Genomic DNA, 21207 nt, shown 5'->3' with positions numbered 1-21207 from the left:
CACAGCTCTTGGGCCTGACAAACCAACCTGTGAGCATGCAGAGTACAGCACTGGGGTAATTCCTGCTCCCTGCAGTCCCCACCATCCATGGCTCAAGAAAGGCCCCACGGTCTGGGGGTAGGGAGACAGCCCTGGAGCTGTACAGACACGAGACCAGCAGAACCACAGGTTCAGAGAGAAGAAGCAGCAGAGCCAAGCGACTTCCCTGCCACATTACAGCTCCTGCAAAACTGCCTGAGTAACCCCTGAGATCTAAGTACAAAAATGATTTTCAGTCACAAAGGAAAATTTGAGGGGCATGCAAGTTGTTGCACCTTCAGAAACGTTACTATGGCAGCATATGAACTGGAAGGATTTTCCACTGAAGTTGCTTTAATACAGATGACCGATTTTCTCATTTGTTCCCCATCAAGTGGTAAGGTAACTCGGTTCTACCCAAGTAACAATGAGTTCAGAGACACTGGTGCAGGACAGCGATACTTCGGGTTCTACAAAGTGCCTTTCTGAAGACAACGGGGACTTCTCATTTCCATCCCATCCAGTCACTATTTAATCCCTGCTCAGCAGCCACCACCACAACTGAAATGAAACATTCCCCTGAGCGCGAGGGAGGCTGTTAATAACCCAAGTCATTAATCACCTGGCGGTCACACCGACTCCGGTGCAGAAAACGCCAGCACAGCGAAGCAGCCTGGCCCCACGCTGTACAGGAAATGTTTCCATTCCTGTAGAGTATCTTCATCAGTTCAGGGAAAAAAAAATAAATAAAAAAATCAAGTGTTAAATAATGTCACGGCTTAAGGAATGAACAGAATGTTTTGAAAATGCAAATTCAAGCATCTGTATTTTAATTACAGCACCAACAAAACTAGAAGGCATTTGTCTCCACACATACATTTCTTTCATTCATCTTCACAGACGGCCGTACAAAGAGAATTAGTTTCATAGTATAAACCAACTCCCACATGCATTCCCAAAATGATTTGCATGTATTTCCAATAAACAAACACACGCACAAGTTTTCAGGCCACCCACTGATGTGATAGACAAAAAGAGGACTTGTCACTGCTGCCTTTGGGATTATAAAGTGTCATTCCAAGAAGAGAGTGAGCCTCAGTGCCACACATTTAACATGAGGTTCAGCTAGGCTGACAAAAGAAAAATCCCTGCAAGTAGATCTTGTTGCTACACAGCTGTTTTCTCACACAAAAGTTAAGAAATGCTAAAGAGAATGTTGGCTACAGTATATTTTTCTCAGTTATATCCATTAAACCCCATCCCATCATTGCCATCTACCTCTACAACCAGCGTTCATGCTGAGTCCCCACGAGCACCCTGGTGACCAGCAGCTCCCTTACGAAGCACTGACAGCGCTTGCCTTTAGCAGTAAGGGTGACACAACAGCAGGAGGAAGACTCGCTTTGTCTCTGCTTAACATACAGCTTACAATGCTTCCATGGGCACTAGGATGCCTTCCTGATCAGTCCGTGTCTCAGTTTTATTTTGAGCTGCTGAAGACCTAAATTTTTGTCATGACCCCATGGCACAGTATCTCCCCAGGACAACTGCTCCAGCGTCACTACAGCTGCAGAGTCATTACCAGAGGGCAAACAATAAATATAGCACTCCTACCTTAAACACTTTCAAAACCTCATACTCAGAATGAAAAGCGAGCTAACAAACCCAGATGGCAGGAACCCTATCTGACCTTCAGCACGTTGGGCACATAACAGTTCAGGCTGGCAGGAAATGTCCTGAGAGCTGCTGGCACCCCGAAAACCAGCGAAGAGCACTCAGTTATGAGAAAGGAAGCAACACAGATGATGCCTAAGGCTTAACAGTGTCCCGGCACCTCAAAAACAGGGAAAAACATGGTGTTTTCTGGAAGCTTTCAGCAATGTGGGCAACAAACAGGCATTCCAACTCGGTGGCAAGGCCTGGCCTCCAAATGTGCTCTGCACATGCCAGGGGAATTGGTGCTTGGGGCAGCTTCACACACAGAATGAGCAAGCACTTCAGAAGGTGCTTCAAGAAGCCCAGAAGGGCCTGCCTTCAAAGTATTCAGCTGTTGGAGCTGTAACCCCATACTACTTCCTACTACTGTTATCAGCCAGATGCACAGCTGGCATTTCTTCAGCAGTGCCTTCTAGCTGCAGCAGAAACAGAGGCTGCTTCTCCCCTGGCAATGTCCTTCAGGAGGAGTGGGTGCAACAGCACCAAGCTCGGTGCTGCTTCTGCTGCTCTGCTCTGGTCCTGCAGGGCAGGCACTGTGCTTCAGCAATGCTGAGAGCCTCGCTTCTCTCTCTCTCCTGCCTACAACCCCCATAGGAAAGATAAGCTTCACCTATAAAATGAAGGAGTGCAAATCCCATGTTGCCTGGAAATCGGTCCAAACGCATTCGGCACGTTCTGCAGAAGGAAGGTGCTTATTCAATGGAAACCAACTCTCAACACTTCTCAGCAGAATCAAGATTAGAGTCGACCCCAGGCTTGTAAAGTTAACAGGTTTACCTCGGTACTTTGAACAACACATAAGATAAAGAACACAGGGAAAAACTTAAAAATATGATCGATTCAAGCTGGGGTGAGCGTTAAGGAAACCTCAAAAACAGATACTACGCTCACTTTCTTCGCATACCCCTTACAGCATGTAGCTGTCATAGTCAGATTCCTTACTATGTACAAAACAAAAGGCACTCTGTGTTGAGCTGTGGCTGCAAATTCCACTTTGCTCTGCTCCTCCTTACCTGATGAGTGAGTGGCCTCCTTAACTTGGAAGCTTATTTCCTATTTCTTGCACTTCACAATATATCAAGATCTCCACATATTCATCACGACTAGTTTTTAAGTTCACATCCACTTGGTTTAAGAGCAAGCGCACAGAGATCGATTTCAATAAACATTATCCACAATTCATCCTTTTAAATAGCCATAATGGGAAAGTACACTGGAAGGTAATACGGGGATTAAGAGAATATATTGAATAAACACAGTGGGCTAACCAGATGTGGAGACACTTATCAAATCACTCCAGTAATAGAGGCAGTCAGGAGTACCACTCAGTTGGCAAGGTAATGTTCTCTAGACAAACCCACTCCCAGAAAAACATAAACAAGAAAAGCCACAGTAAAAACAAGTTTAGGTTTCAAAGCAGCAATGCTCAGTGTTGTTATCCACCTCCAGGAACAGGGTAGCAATGTTAGGTGCTGCTACCGGTGCCATCAGACCACAGGCTACACTGAGAAGCTTTTGCTGCCAAGTTACTGATCCCTTTATTGCCAGTAGAAGCTCCATTTTGTGACATCCAATACCATCTGAAATAATTGCACAATACACTTGTACCACCTGTATTCCACTTGATGCCACAACACCTGGCTGCAAAACAATCATACTTTACACTGACAAATAAAAACCACATTGTTTTCCGATACTGCCCAGAGGTAAGTGAAAAAAAAATAATACATGAATCAGAGTATTAACAAATTAACCTTATTTTTTTTTCCTTAAATTGAATCATTAATTGCCTTCAGCTTCTGTTCTGGCCAAACAAAACAGATGTGGCCATTCGTCACTGAGAATACAAGTGCAAACAGTTTGTACAAGGAGCAGAATATCCTACCTGGAACAACTTCAAAAAGGAACTTCCCTGGACTTTCTTCATTGCAGGGGTGTTCAATTACTCTGTTGCCAGGCAGAAAGATGGTACCCTAAGGAAAAAAACAACATCAAATAGGGGATCAAAACTGCTACCTCACTTTGGATAGACAAATGCTTCCTTTTTTTTTTTTTTTTTTTTTTTTTGTCAGCAGAATACATGAATGCATGTCATTGCTCCTGGCCAGCTGATTTCTAAAGCAAGACTGAGGAGGGATTATCCAAAAAGCCAACATCATAGAACACCTTAATTAACGAAGGCATTCAGTAATGGCTTTAACCTTTTTTTTCCCCACCCATCTGTTAGGCTTTTAATACCATGCAGATTTTTGTACCACTCACACCTAAGTGTGCTGCAGGGGATACTTATCTGAGACAGAAGGGGTTGGTTTGATGCATTCACTGCCATGACCTTCACTAAGAGCAGGACTGCCAACTGGTGCAAAGAGGACAAGGAATGTGAGACAGCCTTCTCACAACAGAGAATTCAAAGCCAAATAGAAAAATTAACCCAAAGAATATGTAACTTTAAAAAGCATCGTTAACGACACGTACTTTACATCACATGCCATAAACCATTATGACTGGTATAATTTTGCTGCCCATTGTAATTTCCATCTTGAACTGTTTTTAATCGAAAAAAGCTCTACATGCATCATGGGATGAGCAGAACGGAGTCTTCACTCTCGAGCAAATTTCAGTGGCTCAGGAGCTTGTGTTGGTGAATACATAAGCATACTTAGGGTAATTACACACCATGTTATTCAATTAAATCAAAAAACACAAAATTAAGGAGACCTAGCCTACAGCACTGTAACCTAAAATCAATTTATGAGACAGTAAATGAAAACTGCACTTAAATTGGCTGTGAATTCATTAGCTGTACGCATGCAGTCTCATTACAACGTGATGGGATGCTTTCTGATTCTTTGATGTACAATCCTTTCAATATTTACTTCAGTGAGCTGTCATAATGACAGACTTTTAAGAACCTAAGAACAAAACAGTCATAATGTTTGTAACTTCAGCTCTTTTGTTCTACAGATGAAACTAACTTCCCCTACTAAAATGCAAAGCCTAAATCCCACATGGCAGCTATATTTATTTGAAGTGATCTCAGCAGCACCATACAGAACACTGCTGTTATTTAAAAAAATAAAACATGCTCTCAATTGGTAATATATTTTAGTATTTTCAAAATTACTATTGGAAACATCGAAGCATGTGAAATACATACATATGTTTTTCTAAACACATATGCAGAAGACCATGGGCTGTTGGAGCTGCCAAGCTTCAACTAGTTAAAGCTTGGCTTTATATTGCATATAGAATAAAAGAATTTTCAAGGAAGTTTAAGATCTGCATACACTCAGCCTTTAACTGAAGGGCCACTTAATGATGTGCTTGCCAAAACCCTGCAGTGCAGCAAGAATGACATAAACCCACTTTGGCTTAGGATCGCAGTACTACAGCCTCACCTGGGAGGTTGTACCCCACACTCACCACCCATGTCCAAGAGGGACTCCATTGCTCCCTGGGCAGCTGATGGGACAAGGAGTTCCCATGCCCTCCAAGATGCTGACTACAAATACCTGATTTTCTATACATCTGGAGGGATTTTACTCAAAAAGCATGTCGATACATGAGGAAATGAACTGCTTTCTTGCCCAGATGTGTTTCTGGCATTTATGCTAACCCACTTCTACAAGGCTCAACCAGTCTGCTTGCTTCCTCGCAGCCTGTCCTGCCACCCCTTACAGAAAGCCACTTCAAGTCCACATTAGCAGCAGTCGTTCCTATCAGGTGTTCTCCTCACCCAACTTCTATCAACAAGATTTATCAAAGATGACTACATTCTCTTTCCTCTTGCAACCAAATGCTGTGTTTTCTTCTGCGTGTTTTGTTTTGTGGGAAGCTTCCCAGGAGTTTTCTGATACCTTTGTGGAGTTGCAGTGGGCTCAGAGGATCTTCACCAGGTTTCTTCCTCTGTTTGCTGCTACAGCTTGGTTAACCACATTGCAGAAGTGCCTGCGTTGCTTTGGCAGCAAAAGTTTCCAACGTTTTTTCCCTGCCAGGAAAAAACCCGCAGCCATCACCTATCGGCTCATGTGGTGTGAGCACTGAGCGACAACGCGGCAGGCGGGCGAGCCCAAAAGGTTTCAACCACGAGCGCACTGGGGCGGCTTCAGTGCATTTCTCCACTGCACAGGGGAAGTAGCTCTGTAGAGGGATCCCCACACGCGTTACGGGTTTTCAATCCCTTTGCCAAACACTGTGTGATGGAAAGAGGTTTTATCAATATGAACCGTACAGACCTTGCACTGCACAACGCACAGCGTGCCCGGTTTCCTGTCGCACAGGACAACAAACAGTATGACACCAGGAACAAGTAAGAGTCACAACAGATCTAATTACCCTAAGAACGAAGGAGCCAGATGTTCTGCACCGAAGTATGATGATCTTAATACCAGCTAAGTAAACAGACCTCTGGATCAGTGGACTGCAGGTAATGCAGCCACCAGCTTGCAGTTTTGTAGCCGGCCACGCTTGCGCAGCGTGCAATGCGAGAGACAAAGAAATGCTGCTGTGCTAGAGGCACACTGAGGAGGGGGACGTAACACACCAGGAACGCAGACAGACAGAGAAACTGCAGAAGAAATAGAGTTGGTTGGATAAAATGGGGTCAATAGACAGTATAAGTTTTTCTGGCATAAATTCCATTGCATTTGACATTTTCTCCTCCTACTGCGTTAACACATTACTCCGGTTTGTTTCTGTGAAAGAATGAGAGTTGCTGTTCAGTTCCCAGAAATTCCCCAAAGAGAACTATAAAGGGGACCTTTCCTTTATTTAAGAAAAAGTTAAAGTCTAAACTTTTTGCTTAATTTCTAATCAAGAAGTAAATTCACTTCCACAGAGGTTAATACCACACGCACTGTTTGCTTGGTAACACGTATCCTGACTGAACAGAGAGCTGTCCATTTCCCTACAATGTGATTAGGGTATGCATAAAGATCCTGTACATTTCTCTGCTGCCATACGTTGCTTTAAGGTTCAGCGCCTCTCTCTGCCCAACATACAGTTCTTGCCCATAGAAGAAAACAATCTTGGCTTGAACAGCCACTAAAAAGAACAACTAAACTTGTTTTTGTTCCCCAAGAGAAAGCAAGGCGACACCAAATTAAGCTGTAACACCACAGAAGACTCTGCCTCCCTAAAAACAGAGGATCACACATTGTATGCCTCTGGATTTTTTTCTTCCTCCAGTAAGGGAAAGCGAGAAGAATGACCATCTCCTGACTCTATCTGAAATTATTACAAGCTTTTTCTCTTCCCACATCTATTTCTCAGCACTAACCACTACCTTCCTGGTGAAAGGAAACCTTAACACACTGTCCTCCCACCCCTCCATTCTGCCTGCGATTCTAAGGGACTCAGATCTTGAATCCACATGAAGCAGCTTTTCCATCCATTATCTGTGGCATCTCATGAAGCTTTAACACCTCTTTTACCCCTGCTCTCCTGGCTTCTCCCTAGTGAATGAGCATATTCACCTAAATGTCAGCAGCTTCTGCAACAAACTCTGCTCCTCCCTTTCCTCTTCTTTCCCAAGCTCATCACAGAAGGATGCGAGGCACAGGGGGGAGAGACAATTCATGAGCAACGCCCATGGGAGCACCTAATTAGATCCATGTGCAAAAGTTTTGAGAAAATTAGGTTTCATTAGGTTTTGCTCAATAGGCAACAACATGACTGGGCATTGAGGAATTACTGTAGAGGACAGAGGCAATTATGGAACAATCTTACCTCTAGAATATCTTCCTTCCAAGCAGAAATTTAGCTTATTAGATATAACTATTCTCTTTATATATATATATATACACCACCAAAGAAAAGACCCAATACAGCACAATGCTTTTCATTGCATCAGAATGCTGGGGAACACATCCTACAGACCTTTTGCAAAGAAAATGTACTGACTTGTAGTCCGGAGAATATCCTGGCCTCAACAATGCAATTATTGCCTGAAAGGATGGTATTTGGCAGCAGACAGTTTCAAGTACAGCCTCACGTTTATACACAGAGCTCTCCGGTGGCAGCCTTGACAGAAACAGCAGCAGAGATATAATGCAGCATGTATGACTGAACCGGTGAAAAACCAAGTCAGTCATTAAGTATGGAACTAAACATTTTTCAAGAGGATTCAGAGGCAGAAAAAAAAAAAAAAAAAAAAAAAAAAAAAAAAAAAAACAGGGCCCTAAAACTGAACTGTCTACTCCATCGTGGTTCTTATCTTCTTTTGAAAAGGTGGGGAACCAGTAGTCACTGCATGCAGCTGCCTTACCGCCAAGGGTAAGGCCAGTATAATTTATGCTCTTTCCTTGGCTAAACATCCATGGCTGAATGGAAGGATCAGGATCGAGTCCGTGATGGAAAGAAAAACATTTTAAATTACCAGAATGCTAATGATAATCAAGTGCTTTGCTGGGACTCATACCAATTATGCTTTCACGCTGTGGGAGGACTAATTTAGGGGGAAAGCAGTGTAAGAATCTGTAGAAACACTAACTGCAACACCTTGTCAGAAAACAACACAGAAAAGAAATAGGTGCATCATTACAGAGGCCTTTCAAAGCAGACTGGCAAGACCTGACACTCCACAAAAGGCACCAGATAACTAATTATCAGTGACAAATACTGTCTTCTGTCCTCCAGGGTGGCAACGAAGAGCATGGACAATCCCCTCTGAACTGCAGCAGCCTCAGCCTGAAGCTGTTCAGGTTCACCTGCTACCTTCTTTCAGAAGAAACCTCCTTTGGCTGTCACTTACATACAGGCAGCCACTTCTGTTCCCTAAGTCCAATGTGAACAGGAAACGAAACAGTCAAGAGCTGAACTGCTGGGTCTTCAGCACCAAAGCACTTCAGAAGCAGATGAAGGCACATACTTAACAGGAATCATTAACTCCTAACTGTTCTCATCTGGAGAGAAGTGATGCTTCCAGGCTGTTTGGATTGTGTTTGTTTGCTGGATTTCCGTGCTGAATGTGAGAAGTGAAAGCCCTTACAATTCCACCACAGCAGCTCCTCTCCAAGGAAGCTGCGTGCTGCCAAGCACCCTGCTAGCGGGCACGGCGTTCCCAGGTCAGCCAGTAGCAGAGGTTCGCAGTGCTGCAGGGGACCTGCCAATTGCAGAAATGACTTTCTCAGCAAGTAGTCAGAGAAGTGGCAGACGCTGACTGATTCCACCGACTGATTCTTCTCTTTCCTGTGCAAATGTTCTTGTTTGTTTTCAGCTAGCAAGCACATTCCAGAGGAGTTGATCTATCCTATGAAGTTATCATCATTCACTTTTTCATTAAAGAATGAACTGCACTTTCATGTGAAAAAATATTAGGGCTTAACAGCAAGGGTTATCCATCTCTTGCAGGTTTTTTTTTTAATGCCTGCATGGCTTGTTGTTTTAATATCTATGTGCTGTTTATATTTTGTCTAGATAATAAATGTTTACAAGCACAGCTTAGAAATACTACTGCACTGCAAATACCCCAGGAACATTTACACATCCCACTTTCCGGGCAGCTGGTGTAAGGCACTTGTCTAAGGGAGGACACTCATTAGCAGCGCTGCTCATTAGCAGTGAGCCCATCTCTGGGAGCCTGGGGTCTTCTGAGCTACCTGAACAATTAACGCTAACAAAAAAAAACTTTTGCTGATTACAGGTTGCTTCTCCAGCTGTACAGTTTGCGTATGGTATGGGTTTTTTTTTTTCCAGTTTTTTTTTATTGAATTCAAAGCATACTAGCCTGCTTCTTCTGTTCTGTGACACCTTGTCTAATTTAAAACTGGACTTCTCAGGTAGTTTCTCATCTTTATACCTGAGCCAGATTGCACGTTTCTATAGCTTTGACGTGAGACCTAGTTGTTCCTTTCTCCAAGTATTTTGGTTTTGAAAAGTATCCTTAAACATTTTTAATAGGCAGCTTAAATATTGAGCAGAGAATTTTGGCTGATTAAAAGTAAATTTACTAACTAGAGCAAGCTTCATTACTGGATGAACACAAGTCCATAAAACACTGACGTGGCACTTCAACATCCTGAATTTGCCATGGAAAGCAGATGTTTTAGACAAAGCATAAGGTGGTCTTCTAAACACTAGCCTCTTGGGCACAAGAGACACTACAGAAGTATCTATCAATTGGAACACACTTGTACAACGTCATCTGCAAATTTGGAGAGCATAAACACACATCAGTGTCATCAGGAAGCTACTGCGTGGTGCTGTAGCTGAGTATGCCTCAGTGCTTTTCCCATTTGGAGAAGGGGGGGAATTGCTCTGGGGAATGGAAGCAAGGTTTTGCAGGTTTCAATGTGAGAAAAGTAAAGGGCTGTCAGTTCACTTCTGTCAGTCTGCTGAGAATACCAGCACTACAACACATGCTTTTCAAAGAGAATGTGTGGAAGACTAGCTGTGTAAGAACCACGGGCAGCAGACATCCCCTCATTTCAGTAGTTAGGGATCTACACCAACTAAGCGGGAGCTGCTGCAGGTCAAGCAGCACACCCAGGGACCACAGTGGCCCTACACGGTTGACCATGCAGGGGGTTACTGTGGCTTTGGGTATTTAAGCACTGAAACATGGCTGATCTGCTTCCCCGCAGGAGTGTGGCAAGCTTTCTACAAACCTGCCACGGGACCTCGCCAAGTGCCAGACTGACTTGGGTAAAAATGGATTTGGGGTGACTGGAGGCCAGCGCAATTAATTGCACTGCAGCAGCTGCTCTGTTCCTTGCTATATTCATATAAATAGCTTAGATTCCATGTTGCTATTTTAATAAATTACCAAAATATAAATGACCATGGAAGTCTGCGAGACAGACTGCAATGTCCCTCACTAACAGGGAGGATGAACCGCAATTTATGTCAGCAGAGAAACCAAGACAAAGCTCCCACAGCGGGTGAACAGAAAGCAAACAGCAGATTTTCTGGCAAACAACCAGCAGTGCTCTGGCCACCGGATGGTTCCCTGCCTCAAGCTGTTGCTGGAAAGGGTCCTTTCCACTGGCCAAGAACAAAGAACAGCTCTTATCAGCTGTCTGAGCACTCTGACTGCAGCTGGAGAAAGGGATCATCACGGGAGAGCAAGGTAGCAATCATGGTGCTGTGAGAAAAGGGGAGTGGGCATCCCAAATGTAGAGGTTGCTTGTGAAAACTGCCACCTGGTTCAGTCTGACGGGAGCTGGTGGTCAGCCAGAAGACCAATGCGAAAGCTCCGCGATTCCCATCTCACATTTGAGCCCTTGGGAAAAGTCTCCTTCAAAATCTCTTGAAGTGGGAATATGCAGTGAAGGTACTTAGTGAGGTTTTAGTATTCTACTTTAAGGATTCAGTTTTGGAAGCCCTGCACTGCTACCTAACAGCTATCACTGCCCATGCCCGATCCCCACACAAGTGGCAGAGGCCCATTTCTGACATCAGGCACAAGGAATCCCCAGGCTAGCACGAGGAGCCCTGCTGCTGAGGGGCACGCACTGAGCCAGCAAGTCCTCACAGACAGGCACACGGACAAGCTCACGAGGAAACACAGACTTGCCAAATGAACACAGCAATGCCACTACATCAGCATGGATGTGAGCAGAGAGCAGTTGTCTCGTGTCAGTCAAAACCTCAAGAACTTGAATTACGCCCACTGTCACCATGGCTCCACCTCTCTCCCAGTCATCGTCTTCTCAACAATCCCTGTTTGTCTTCAAAAACTCTGAGGATGCTCCAGCCAAGTTTCCCCACATACCACACAACTCTCTGTACAGCTTCCTCCCTTACTATTCCATCTCCTGTCCTCCTGGCTTTGACTTTTTACAGCACCTTCCTGCCTTACATCCCTTCTGCACCACCAGACAGCTTTGGACTAGTCACTACCTAACTTATCTGCAGCTGAGCGTTGGATGTGTAAAGCATTTCTGGCTGAGAAATCACAGGCCGTGAAGGACGAACAAGGAACCAAGCATCCCCTATGCTCCTGGATGGAAAAGAGTGGGGATTCACACTATAATCCATTTTCCTATGTTCTTCACAATAAGCAACTCCAAAACCTGAGATGGCAACCTAGGGCTGTTACGACACATTTAACTTGCCAATGGTAAAATAAAACAGGGAAGAAAAACAAAACAAAAAAAACACAGCATGTAAATCTTCTGCAGACTCTCAGGGGATGCCATACTTCCCTCGGCACCTGTTTTGTGTCTGCAATGCTGCAAAAGCCTCTTCCTTCCCTCTTACAAGAGGCTGCCCCAGGGAGGTGTGGGTGAGCCCTTCTCCTGCTGCCACAGAAGAGCCCCAAGCCCTTCTTACAGCACCTACCACACTCACTTTGCCAGCTTGCTGCTGTTTAATTAGAACGGCAGAGCTGCTCCACTGAGAGGCATGTGCTAAGTGCTATCTCCGAGCCCCTCAGATGAGGGAAGTCTCAGCAAAGGCTAATGACAGCATTAATTTGACTTTTTCCATTAAATACAGAACAGGTCATTAAAATCTTTAACAGGTGGCAGGTTTGGCAGCTCTATCACGTGTGGGCTCCAGACCGATTTATCTGTCCTTTTGTTTTAAAACATTTATGTGAACACATTTGCTGAGATAAATCATCTTGTTCACAAAAGCATTCTGTTCAAGGCTGCTGTTTTAGCTGTTACATCGATCACATTAAGCTGTAAAATATTAGCGTAGGTTCTGAAAATCATCATCATCTCCTATCTATGACTTTGCTGCTCTCTTCATTAGTTTCCTACTCCAATTCTGATCATTCTTACATTTTAACACGGCGCTGTCAAGGAAATACAGGCAGCCGCCGGGGTTACTCCCTCAGTGCGGCCAGACAGATACAGGGAGCAGAGAGGGCAGCTCCTGACAGTGCTTCTGGCCGTGCCTTGCAGAAAGAAGCCCAAGAGGGACACCAACACCCACAGCATGATTTCCGGGTTGGATGGGGTTAACCTGCAATTCAGCGTTTGTGGGGAGAAAAAATATAGGTTTTTATTTTATGAAGATTTATGAAAAACCACTCCCACGGCAAGAGGCGCTGAGAGCCTTGTTCCTGAGGCCTCAAGTCCTTGGTTCAGCCTCATTTTCTGCCTGCGCCAGCAGAGGTGCCCATGAGAGGCCTGGACCTACGTGGAACGAAGAGAGCGACCGTCATTTCTGCTGCCACAACATGCAGCTGGAGCCCTGCTGAGGAGGGTCTGCCCCCAAACACACTTAGCCCAAGGACAAAAGAGAACCCTTCCACAGCTCTAAATGAGGAACCTCATCCCTAGACAACCGTCTTTCCTTCTCCGAAGGAGAGTTTCTGCCCATGATTGCTCCGGGCTAAGTTTTATTTGTTTCTTTTCTTTAAAGGTGAGAAGATCAATTGATGTGGTATTACTCCACTCCACAAGATCAAGTAGACAACCGTTTTCAAACGCACATTTTTGCTACAATTTGATGACCCCCCTCCTGAGCATAAGATAAAGGCTCGTGTTCTCATTTATGCCAAGATTAACAAGCAGCAAGTGCTGAGAAGAATTTAGGATGAAGAAAATGACTTCCAAACACAAACTGCTTTATCGCCCAGGAAAAGCAATGCAGGCACCATAGCCTCCAAACGCTCCTGCTTGGTATTCGATGCACAGCCCTCCCGACTGAGCCTCAGTGCATGTTACCTGACACACAGCTGCTCCGTAACACACAGACAGGGCCTAACATACCTCTGGCCCAGAGGCCTTTTAAACGTGAGTGCCAGTCAAATGACTGACAGCCACTATCGGCCGGGTGGGATTCTTCTCTCTATTATTAAACCGAGACCACTACAAGATCCATGTAAAGGGTGGGACACTGCCTCACATTAGGGACACTGCCAGGATTTTCGGGCTTCTGCTGCTCATTATTATTATCATGCTAGCGGCAGAAGAGTGTCTGTCTGCCCAGATCTCCGCTGTCCTGTGCAACATCTTTACAGCAAAGATACGTGGCAAAGGAAGATGGTGGATATCACAGCAAGCAAAAGCAGGTGTGTTTCAGCATTTAGATTTTCATCAACTATTAACCACCCACTTCTCAAAGCCAGGAAAAGTCCACTGCCACCCGAGGCCCCAGGGTCAGGACCAGTTCCCTTTCCAGCTGTAGCTCAGCGCTCCAGCAAGGCAAAGCCTGAAAAAAGCCTACAGCAACATACTGAGGCAGGTGCTTCAAATTACACTCCCTGCAGCCAGTTACCGCATTTCACTCCCCAGGTAGTGCTTTCAGTCATCCTCTGCCAGCGCCAACCCCTGCAGTTCACTACGTTTTGGCAACCAACCGCTCCCTTGGCCAGCAAAGCAGCTTGCCCTTTGCCGCAGCAAGGACAACAGGGCAGAGGGTGCATCTAACCTGTGTCTCTGCCCAGCTCCATCCTGCCATGCACAGCTGGGGCTGGCTGCTTCCCTGGATGCGATGAGCACCTGCTCTGAGCGCTGCCCTCGCAGACTGGGCCCCAGCAGGCTGCCTTTCCCGTGGTGCCAGCAGTCCGAGCCGCAGAGGGCGAGAGAGCAACTCCAGAAAGCCCCAGTCTGTTATGGAAGTGTTTTCCGACTGCCAGCTGGGGAGCAAAGAGCATTTCAAGAGTGCAGTTTGGGGTCATTCAGTTTTCACCTGCTCCATGAGCCACCGCACGGCTTGGCGGAGAACTCCGAAAGCTGCTTTCCTTAGCAACTAGTCATGTTGTACGTGCTGCTCCTTCAGCTGCAAATACGGCCTTTATCCCAGGGGTAATGGACTTAGAGCAGGCTATTCTTAAGCACTAATAGGCTAAAAGAACCCAATTATTTTCATTTAAAGACTAACAAGGCTCTCCTGTGAGCTATTCATTTTGTTACTTGAGGAGCCAGGCGTCACTTGTACCAGATCCAAGTAAATAAAAGGGAGACAAAAGTCACCACGATGGGCCCTTTTAATGGACATAGACCTCCTACAGCGTTGAAATTCCCTTGAAATGGGAAAAGGGAAAGATCATTAAAAAGCTCATCACGACAGATAGAGCAGCGTGCAAGGCTCAGGCTGTAGACAGAAGCAATTATCACTGAACTGCTTACCATCCCTAACGGCTTGGGAATTCCAAGGCAACATTTTCATCATTTAGAATGAGCATGGGTTTGGGAATACTCTAGCGCTGCTTCCCTCAGGCCACTGACCTGGTGTCGTATTAGCCTAATGCACAAAAGGGATTAAGTGAGATTACAGGGAACAGGTCCCCTGTTAGCAACTTGCCATCTTCACTTTACAACGACGGAAGAGTCCCTGTGAAGGCTGCCTACCTCACCTTCCTCACTGGCTACCACAAGCCTCTAATTACACCACAAAAAACATGCATAGATAAGGGGGCTGCTAATGACTGCAGGGCCAAAAAATATTCCTGGTATTAGAAAGCAAGGTGGAAGACAGCCTTTGTTTTGTATGGGGAAGAAAGTCCTTTTATTTTGTCAACATCTCGGTGCTTTCCATACTCAATTCTTGTTCTTTCTACATAGCAATGCTTCTACTTATTACTCTTTCATTACATTTTGGGAAATATGTACTTTATGAGTAAAAAAGTGAACTGTGAGTTTTGAGTGCCTGGAGGAGTCCTCCAAAGGCAGGCCACTGCTCAAACTCCAGCTTCTGTCTGCTTGCCAACACGGCGGGCACCTCAGCACACCCTCAGAAAAGTTTCTAGCTTGATTCCACAGAACCTTGCTAAAATACAGGGTCATCCCCCTGTGATCAAATGCTTTCTTCAAATGAAGATGATCTTAGTTTTCCCATCGTTAAAGCCATATTAATGTATTTTAATCACCCGCTGCAGCCTCAGGGCTGATGATACAGCCAGCTAATTTTCAGCACTCGCCTCCTCCCCAGAACAGCCTCAGTGGTCACACAGTCACTGTGTCCAGCTGAGCACTTCAAGCCCAGCCGTGCCTCCACACCGTGGGCCCGATTTGCCCATGGGGTGAAGCCTCATAGCAAGCTCCGTCCCTGTTGCTGCTCCATTATCTTGGGCATCCTGCCACGAGCCTCGTCGAGGCAGTCCGTGGCCACACGTTCTGCCCCAGCAAGCTGGATTTTGTGCTGCAGAAGAGGAACAGCAACAGTCATCTAATTTATTGGGATGGTTTCTTTCTTGATGCAAAACTGTTGGGAGCTGTCACCCGTGCTTACTCGCTCTCTGTTTTAATGATGCGGGACAGGAGATCCTTCTAGAAAACACACGGAGTTTGTATGGATTTGTGTTTTAGGGTTTGACAAAGCGATCCTGTAGAATTCAACAGGGGGTGGTACATTCCTTGCAGAGTGTTTGGCTGGCAGACATCAATCGTGGTTGCATTTCTGAGAAAACTCCTGTACAAAGCGATAGCGCAATTTTCGTTCCACTCTTTGCATTTTAAGTGACACACAGCATTTCCATAAAGGCTGTGAACAATGTTGGGATAAACAGTAATAAATTTGAATGAAACTCTGTTGTCCACTCTTCTCTCTGGGCAAAAATCAGCCCTCACTTTCAGAATTTGCTAAAATAGCACAGCATAGGTATTGTCTGTACTAAAATAATGAACAATCCTGAGATGATAAGCACTATGTGTTGTCTGAAAGTACCTCATAGTTACCTGAAAACCTACCCAAGCAAGACTGGGAGGGCACACAATGTCCAGCACGTCCCACTGCTGTTCCCAACCCTTCCCACCTGCGAGGGAGTCCTGGGAAGCCATCCTCCTCACCCAGCCTCTCAGCAAGGCAACAAAGCACGGTCACGCTTTAGGTGCCTCCAGATCTCTGATCTGGAGGATGTTTGTTTGTTTGTTGTTTGTTTTTTGTTTTACATTTCCACCACTGTGTGCCTGGACAAGAGAAGCTGGGCAGCAATGAGTAATTGCCACTTTCACAGCATCCCTGCCCATGTGGCACAGTGCCCTTGCATTTCTGCAGCCGTGGGAAGCTCAGTGCTCCTTGTTCCATACCAAATGTATCCCACAGACTATAAAGTGTCTTTAAGAACCAGGGTTGGTAGTTTCACCAAGTTCTTCCAGGTGAATGGAAAAACTAATTTATTTGCTCATTTTCACAGGATTGCTTGGGGTGCTTGCACAGGCAAGAGCTGAATATATAGGAGTTTAATTCCTTTTTCTGCAGCACTGTTTTCTCTGTTTCCCAAAAAAAAACACAGGCCCAGGCCACACAACAACAAAGAAACTTAACTTCCATAACTCACAACCCAGGCAGACCCCATGGCTTGCTTAGACACAAACCTGTGTCCCTCTCAGCGCCCTTGCATCCTGTTGTGGCCTTAATCCACAGGTAACTATCTATATGTAACTATACTATCTTCAAAGTATTTGAAACTTCTTTTCAAATCCCACATAAAGTGATATGTGAAAGCAGCTAGAGATATGTTGTACATTTTTTTTTTTCTAAGTGTTTATTAAGTTATGCATACACTAAAACTAACTGGATAATTGAACAACATCTGACAACTGCAAACCAAGGCAATTCCTTTGGGGATACATGACTGCTCCCCACCAAAGACTGCCCAAGCTTCTTGTTATTCAAGAAGCCACATAGCAGGGGTCACTCTGAAGTTAGTTTGGAAGCTCTCTGTCTATTCAGATACCTGACAAACCACCACACCTACAGGGTTAGGCGAGGTGGGACTTGCCATCAGGGCTAAGTGACGAAGGCACCCGGATTTCTGCCCCATGCTCACCTGAAGCACACGTTCCTCCGGCTGTGTCAAGAACTTTATCCCTCCATCACCAAGCTGGTTCAGAAGCACACTCTTCCGAGAGCCTTGCAGAGAAGCCAAGCCCCAGGCTGAAGGCACTAGCACTCACTGGAAGCCTCAGGCACAGGAGGTCAGTGCAAGACCTGCATGGCCAGCAGCTGAAGCCCTGCTTTTAAGCGGCCCTTGGTGACACAGCTGCTGCTCAAGAAGGCAATCAGGTAAGACCCATCGCTCCCCGTACACAACTGCTGTCACCTGCACTCCACTCACCTCCTGCTGGTTGTCAGCACCCTGCCTCCCCTGCCCCTGCACCCCTGCTTGCACAAGTCCCCTGCAAAACAGCCGTAGCCGACCTTCCAGCTGCCACACACGGCTGCCTGGGGACTGACCTCAGCCATTACACAATCTGTTTTTGCATCCCCCAGCCACTGCTGCCCAGCATAATAAAAAAGGCAAGGCGATTTTCAGACCTTGCTGGGTGTTGGTGCCAATGAAAACCTGCCCAGCCGCCCACCTCGGCGCACCTCTGAACTCACGGCAGCGCTGCAAGTGCCCCTGCTTGGCACGTAACGCCAGGGTCTATGCCCAGCAGCTCACTGCAGGAGTACTTACCAGCCTGTTACAAACTTATTTTTAAAAATAAATAAATCTAACAGCCAGGATTTGTGTTTATAACTGATTTTAAGGCATTTCTCACTAATGCAACAATAACTCTTATGACCTAAATAGCCTTAAAATGAGAAATATACCTTTTTTTTTTTTTTTTTTTAAGGCCCCACCACCCAGAAAACATGACATTTTAGCTGTATCAGCAGACATGAGTAAGGTATTTATACGCAGTTGGAAAACTGGTGCAATACAGATTAAGGAAATGAAACTGTACCTAGAGCCAGTGAAGTGATGGAACATCTGCTCTCTCTGGAAAAGCAAAGACGTACGTTTACCTCCTGAAACACTGAAATATTCACAACCCCCCGAGTGGCTTTCAGCTACCAGGTCCCTGCAACAGCGGTGGCAGGCAAAGCTCCGTGGGATGAGTGCTTTCCCAGGGACTGCTGCTGGAGGCGACCTGGGCACAGGCGGCCGCTGGGCAGGCAGGCCATCCCTGTGCTGGGAAGTAAGCAAAACAGATGCCCATGTAAAAAGTCCTCTGAATTTTCAAGTGTGCACTAGAGCATAGGCTACTTCATTGCCTGTGGTCCTCCTCTCTCCACTCTCACTCAATTTTTTCCTGTAGCTGCTCAGTGTTTTATTTATCACCCCTCCGAGGCTGTGCTGTGCTTCAGCTTCCCATGTGCACGGAGCAGCAGTAAGCCCAAGTCTTCCTCAGGCTTTTTCCCTGTTTGTCTTCTGATTCACAGCGCTGTCAGCACCTGCAGCTTCGTTGTGCTTTGTGCAGACAATGTGTTGCTGGATGCAAAGAAAAACCCAAATTTTTGTCAACTTCCATCTGCAAGCACTTGGACACTTCTGATATAGCAGGGCACTTGTCAGGAGAATGTAGGCTCTGCTCGCTGAGATAACAGCATCGTCACCTTTGGGGTCAGGTGAGAAAAGGCAGCCACCTTGCAGTACTTGTCCCTACAGACATCCCTCCCCCTGAACCCTGATGTGCTCAGCATCTCCCAAGGCTGCTGATCACAGCTTTCTTTAAGCACTTCATAGACAAATCTCTCAAGCCACCTTCTCGCTGGCTACCCACACAGCAGTGAACTCCATCACGTGCACCAGTTCTTTCCTGGATAGCATCTATTGTTCGCAGCCACCCTACATGAAAAGCCTTTATGCTCTTCCTGGATGTTTGCAACACACTGGGGACCTGCTGGACACAGTTCATAGGAGAATAGTTTTTTTTGTTGTTGTTTTTTGTTTGTTTGTTTGTTTGTTTGTTTTGTTTTGTTTTCCTCTTCAGCTGGTTCCATTCTTCAGCAGCCATTTGTTCCATTGCTGGCGTTACCACTGATGGGCGAGAACCATACGCATTGTTCTAATGTCTCAGAAATCTTTTGGCATTTTGTCGTCTCATTTATTCAACATTATTATTCTATTGTCAAACACTAATTTAAAAGCATCTACACACTGAGAGCTCAAGAGAATTCTGTAAAAAAAGCCCCTTTGTTCCTGTACCATCCACAGAGCACATCTTCCTGAGCTCCACTGTGAACTGCCTCGGGTTGTAAAAACAATAGTGGCTACAGTCTTTTATGAGAAAGCTCTGCAAGCCAAACAGAGAAGTTAATGCCATTTGCAGATGTACTCTGAGTCTCACAAGCTGAGCCAGGCAAAATAATGCCAGCAAATAACTACCCTCTGAAGAAAACGGAGAATGTGAGGAATGGTGGTTAACAGATTCATGGATTTCTTACCAGCTCCTTTGGTCCTGCAAGTCCAGCTCTTCCTCCCCACACCTGCTGTGAAGCCCTGGTCCCGTTCTCTAGCCGCTCGTTTAACACACTCTTCTCTCCATCTCGGGTTACTGTCTTGGAGCCTACACACCACAGCTAGTATTGCTCCTGCAGGCCCCTCTGACCACTGCACCTTCCCTCCCAAGGTCTAACACTTGCACTTGCCTCCCAGCTGCCACAGCACCACGTTCAAGGCCCTCCTCAGGAAGACAGTGCAGCTTTGCACACTATGTGTAACCTCTCCGAGTTCTGCTTGCACCCCTGGCACTGCCAAGTGACAAACACCAGCCGGACCAGTTCATGCTTGCACTACTGGCCCACCACCAGTTTCCCACTGGGATCCCAGTACTGGGCACCCTTCATCTCCTCTTGCCTCTCCAGCAGTGCTCCCGCTCCAGCAGCACAGACACAGCAGGACAGGGGCGATGGAAATCCCTCATCCACACCCTGCAGGGGTGCCCCAGACCTGACAGGCGGATGTTGCCAGCACAAGCCACATGCAGACAGTCCTGGAGGGCTCTTCATCCCTGCCCGCCTCCTCCATTTCCTCAGCTCTGCTCTCCTCCGGGAGCATGGTGCGATGGGATGAGGAGGAGCCAAGCAGGAGCATGCTGAAGTTAAGCTTTTCGAAGAAAAGATGGTCTTGATAGAAGCCCTGCGTTTCCGTGTCCCTGTAGCACGCTGCAGACTACTGACAGAGACCCCTTATCACCCAGACACACAGAGGCAGCAGAATGAGCAGGACCCCGGCAATGGAAAGGACAAGGAGAGAGACATCTGTGGCACAGGCCCACACCGCTCATGTTGGGCCAAGCTGCTCCACTGGGGTTCCAGGAACAGCAGCGCGCTCACAGGCGTTTTTAACACGATGTTGGGATTTTCTTCGGGACCCAGGTAATGGTGAGAGTGCTGTCATCTCCTGGGAAATGGTGAAAAGCAGCAACAATCCAACCCAGCAGACCTTCAATCTGTTTTATTAAACACTTGGTAAGAAATGCTTACTTTACTTAGCATGCAAGTCAACCTATCAAAAAGTACAAGAATACAGCTGTGCTGCCAACATCAGCCAAGAGTGGGTGTCTTCGTTGTACTGCTCTGTGCTCTGTGGCAGCTCAATCGACTAATTAGCTTTATTCGCCCCGATTTAGACATTTGACCAGCCATTTGAGAATTCAGAGCAGTAGATGTTTTCTTCACTCAGTTAATGGGATACTTCTTCCCGATGCAGCAAAGGGACATCAAAATAATCGCTGCTTACTGGACCGGCTATTACACAACTAAAACAAACGCTGACCCACACTTACGCTTTTGGAATGGGATGCAAGGTGTTCCTCACAATCACAAACACATTCACACTCCTTGTGAGAAACAGCCCCCAAAGCG

At 46.0% G+C, this 21207-nt stretch overlaps 1 protein-coding gene across 2 annotated transcripts in view; it reads right to left on the bottom strand.

The window, feature by feature from the left end:
* The window catches only part of ARHGAP24 (Rho GTPase activating protein 24), a 175780-nt gene that overhangs the window by 114413 nt on the left and 40160 nt on the right, over positions 1-21207 (bottom strand). For both annotated transcript variants that reach the window (XM_035323638.1, XM_035323637.1), the window contains exon 3: positions 3620-3707. In XM_035323638.1, the coding sequence (XP_035179529.1) occupies positions 3620-3707 (88 nt within the window). The remainder of the gene's footprint in view (positions 1-3619; positions 3708-21207) is intronic.

The sequence above is a fragment of the Oxyura jamaicensis genome, chromosome 4 (assembly GCF_011077185.1).
Source record: "Oxyura jamaicensis isolate SHBP4307 breed ruddy duck chromosome 4, BPBGC_Ojam_1.0, whole genome shotgun sequence".
Classification (NCBI taxonomy): Eukaryota; Metazoa; Chordata; class Aves; order Anseriformes; family Anatidae; genus Oxyura; species Oxyura jamaicensis.
The sequence above is the reverse complement of the archived record's forward strand: the minus strand, read 5'-3'. Positions and strand labels throughout refer to the sequence as shown.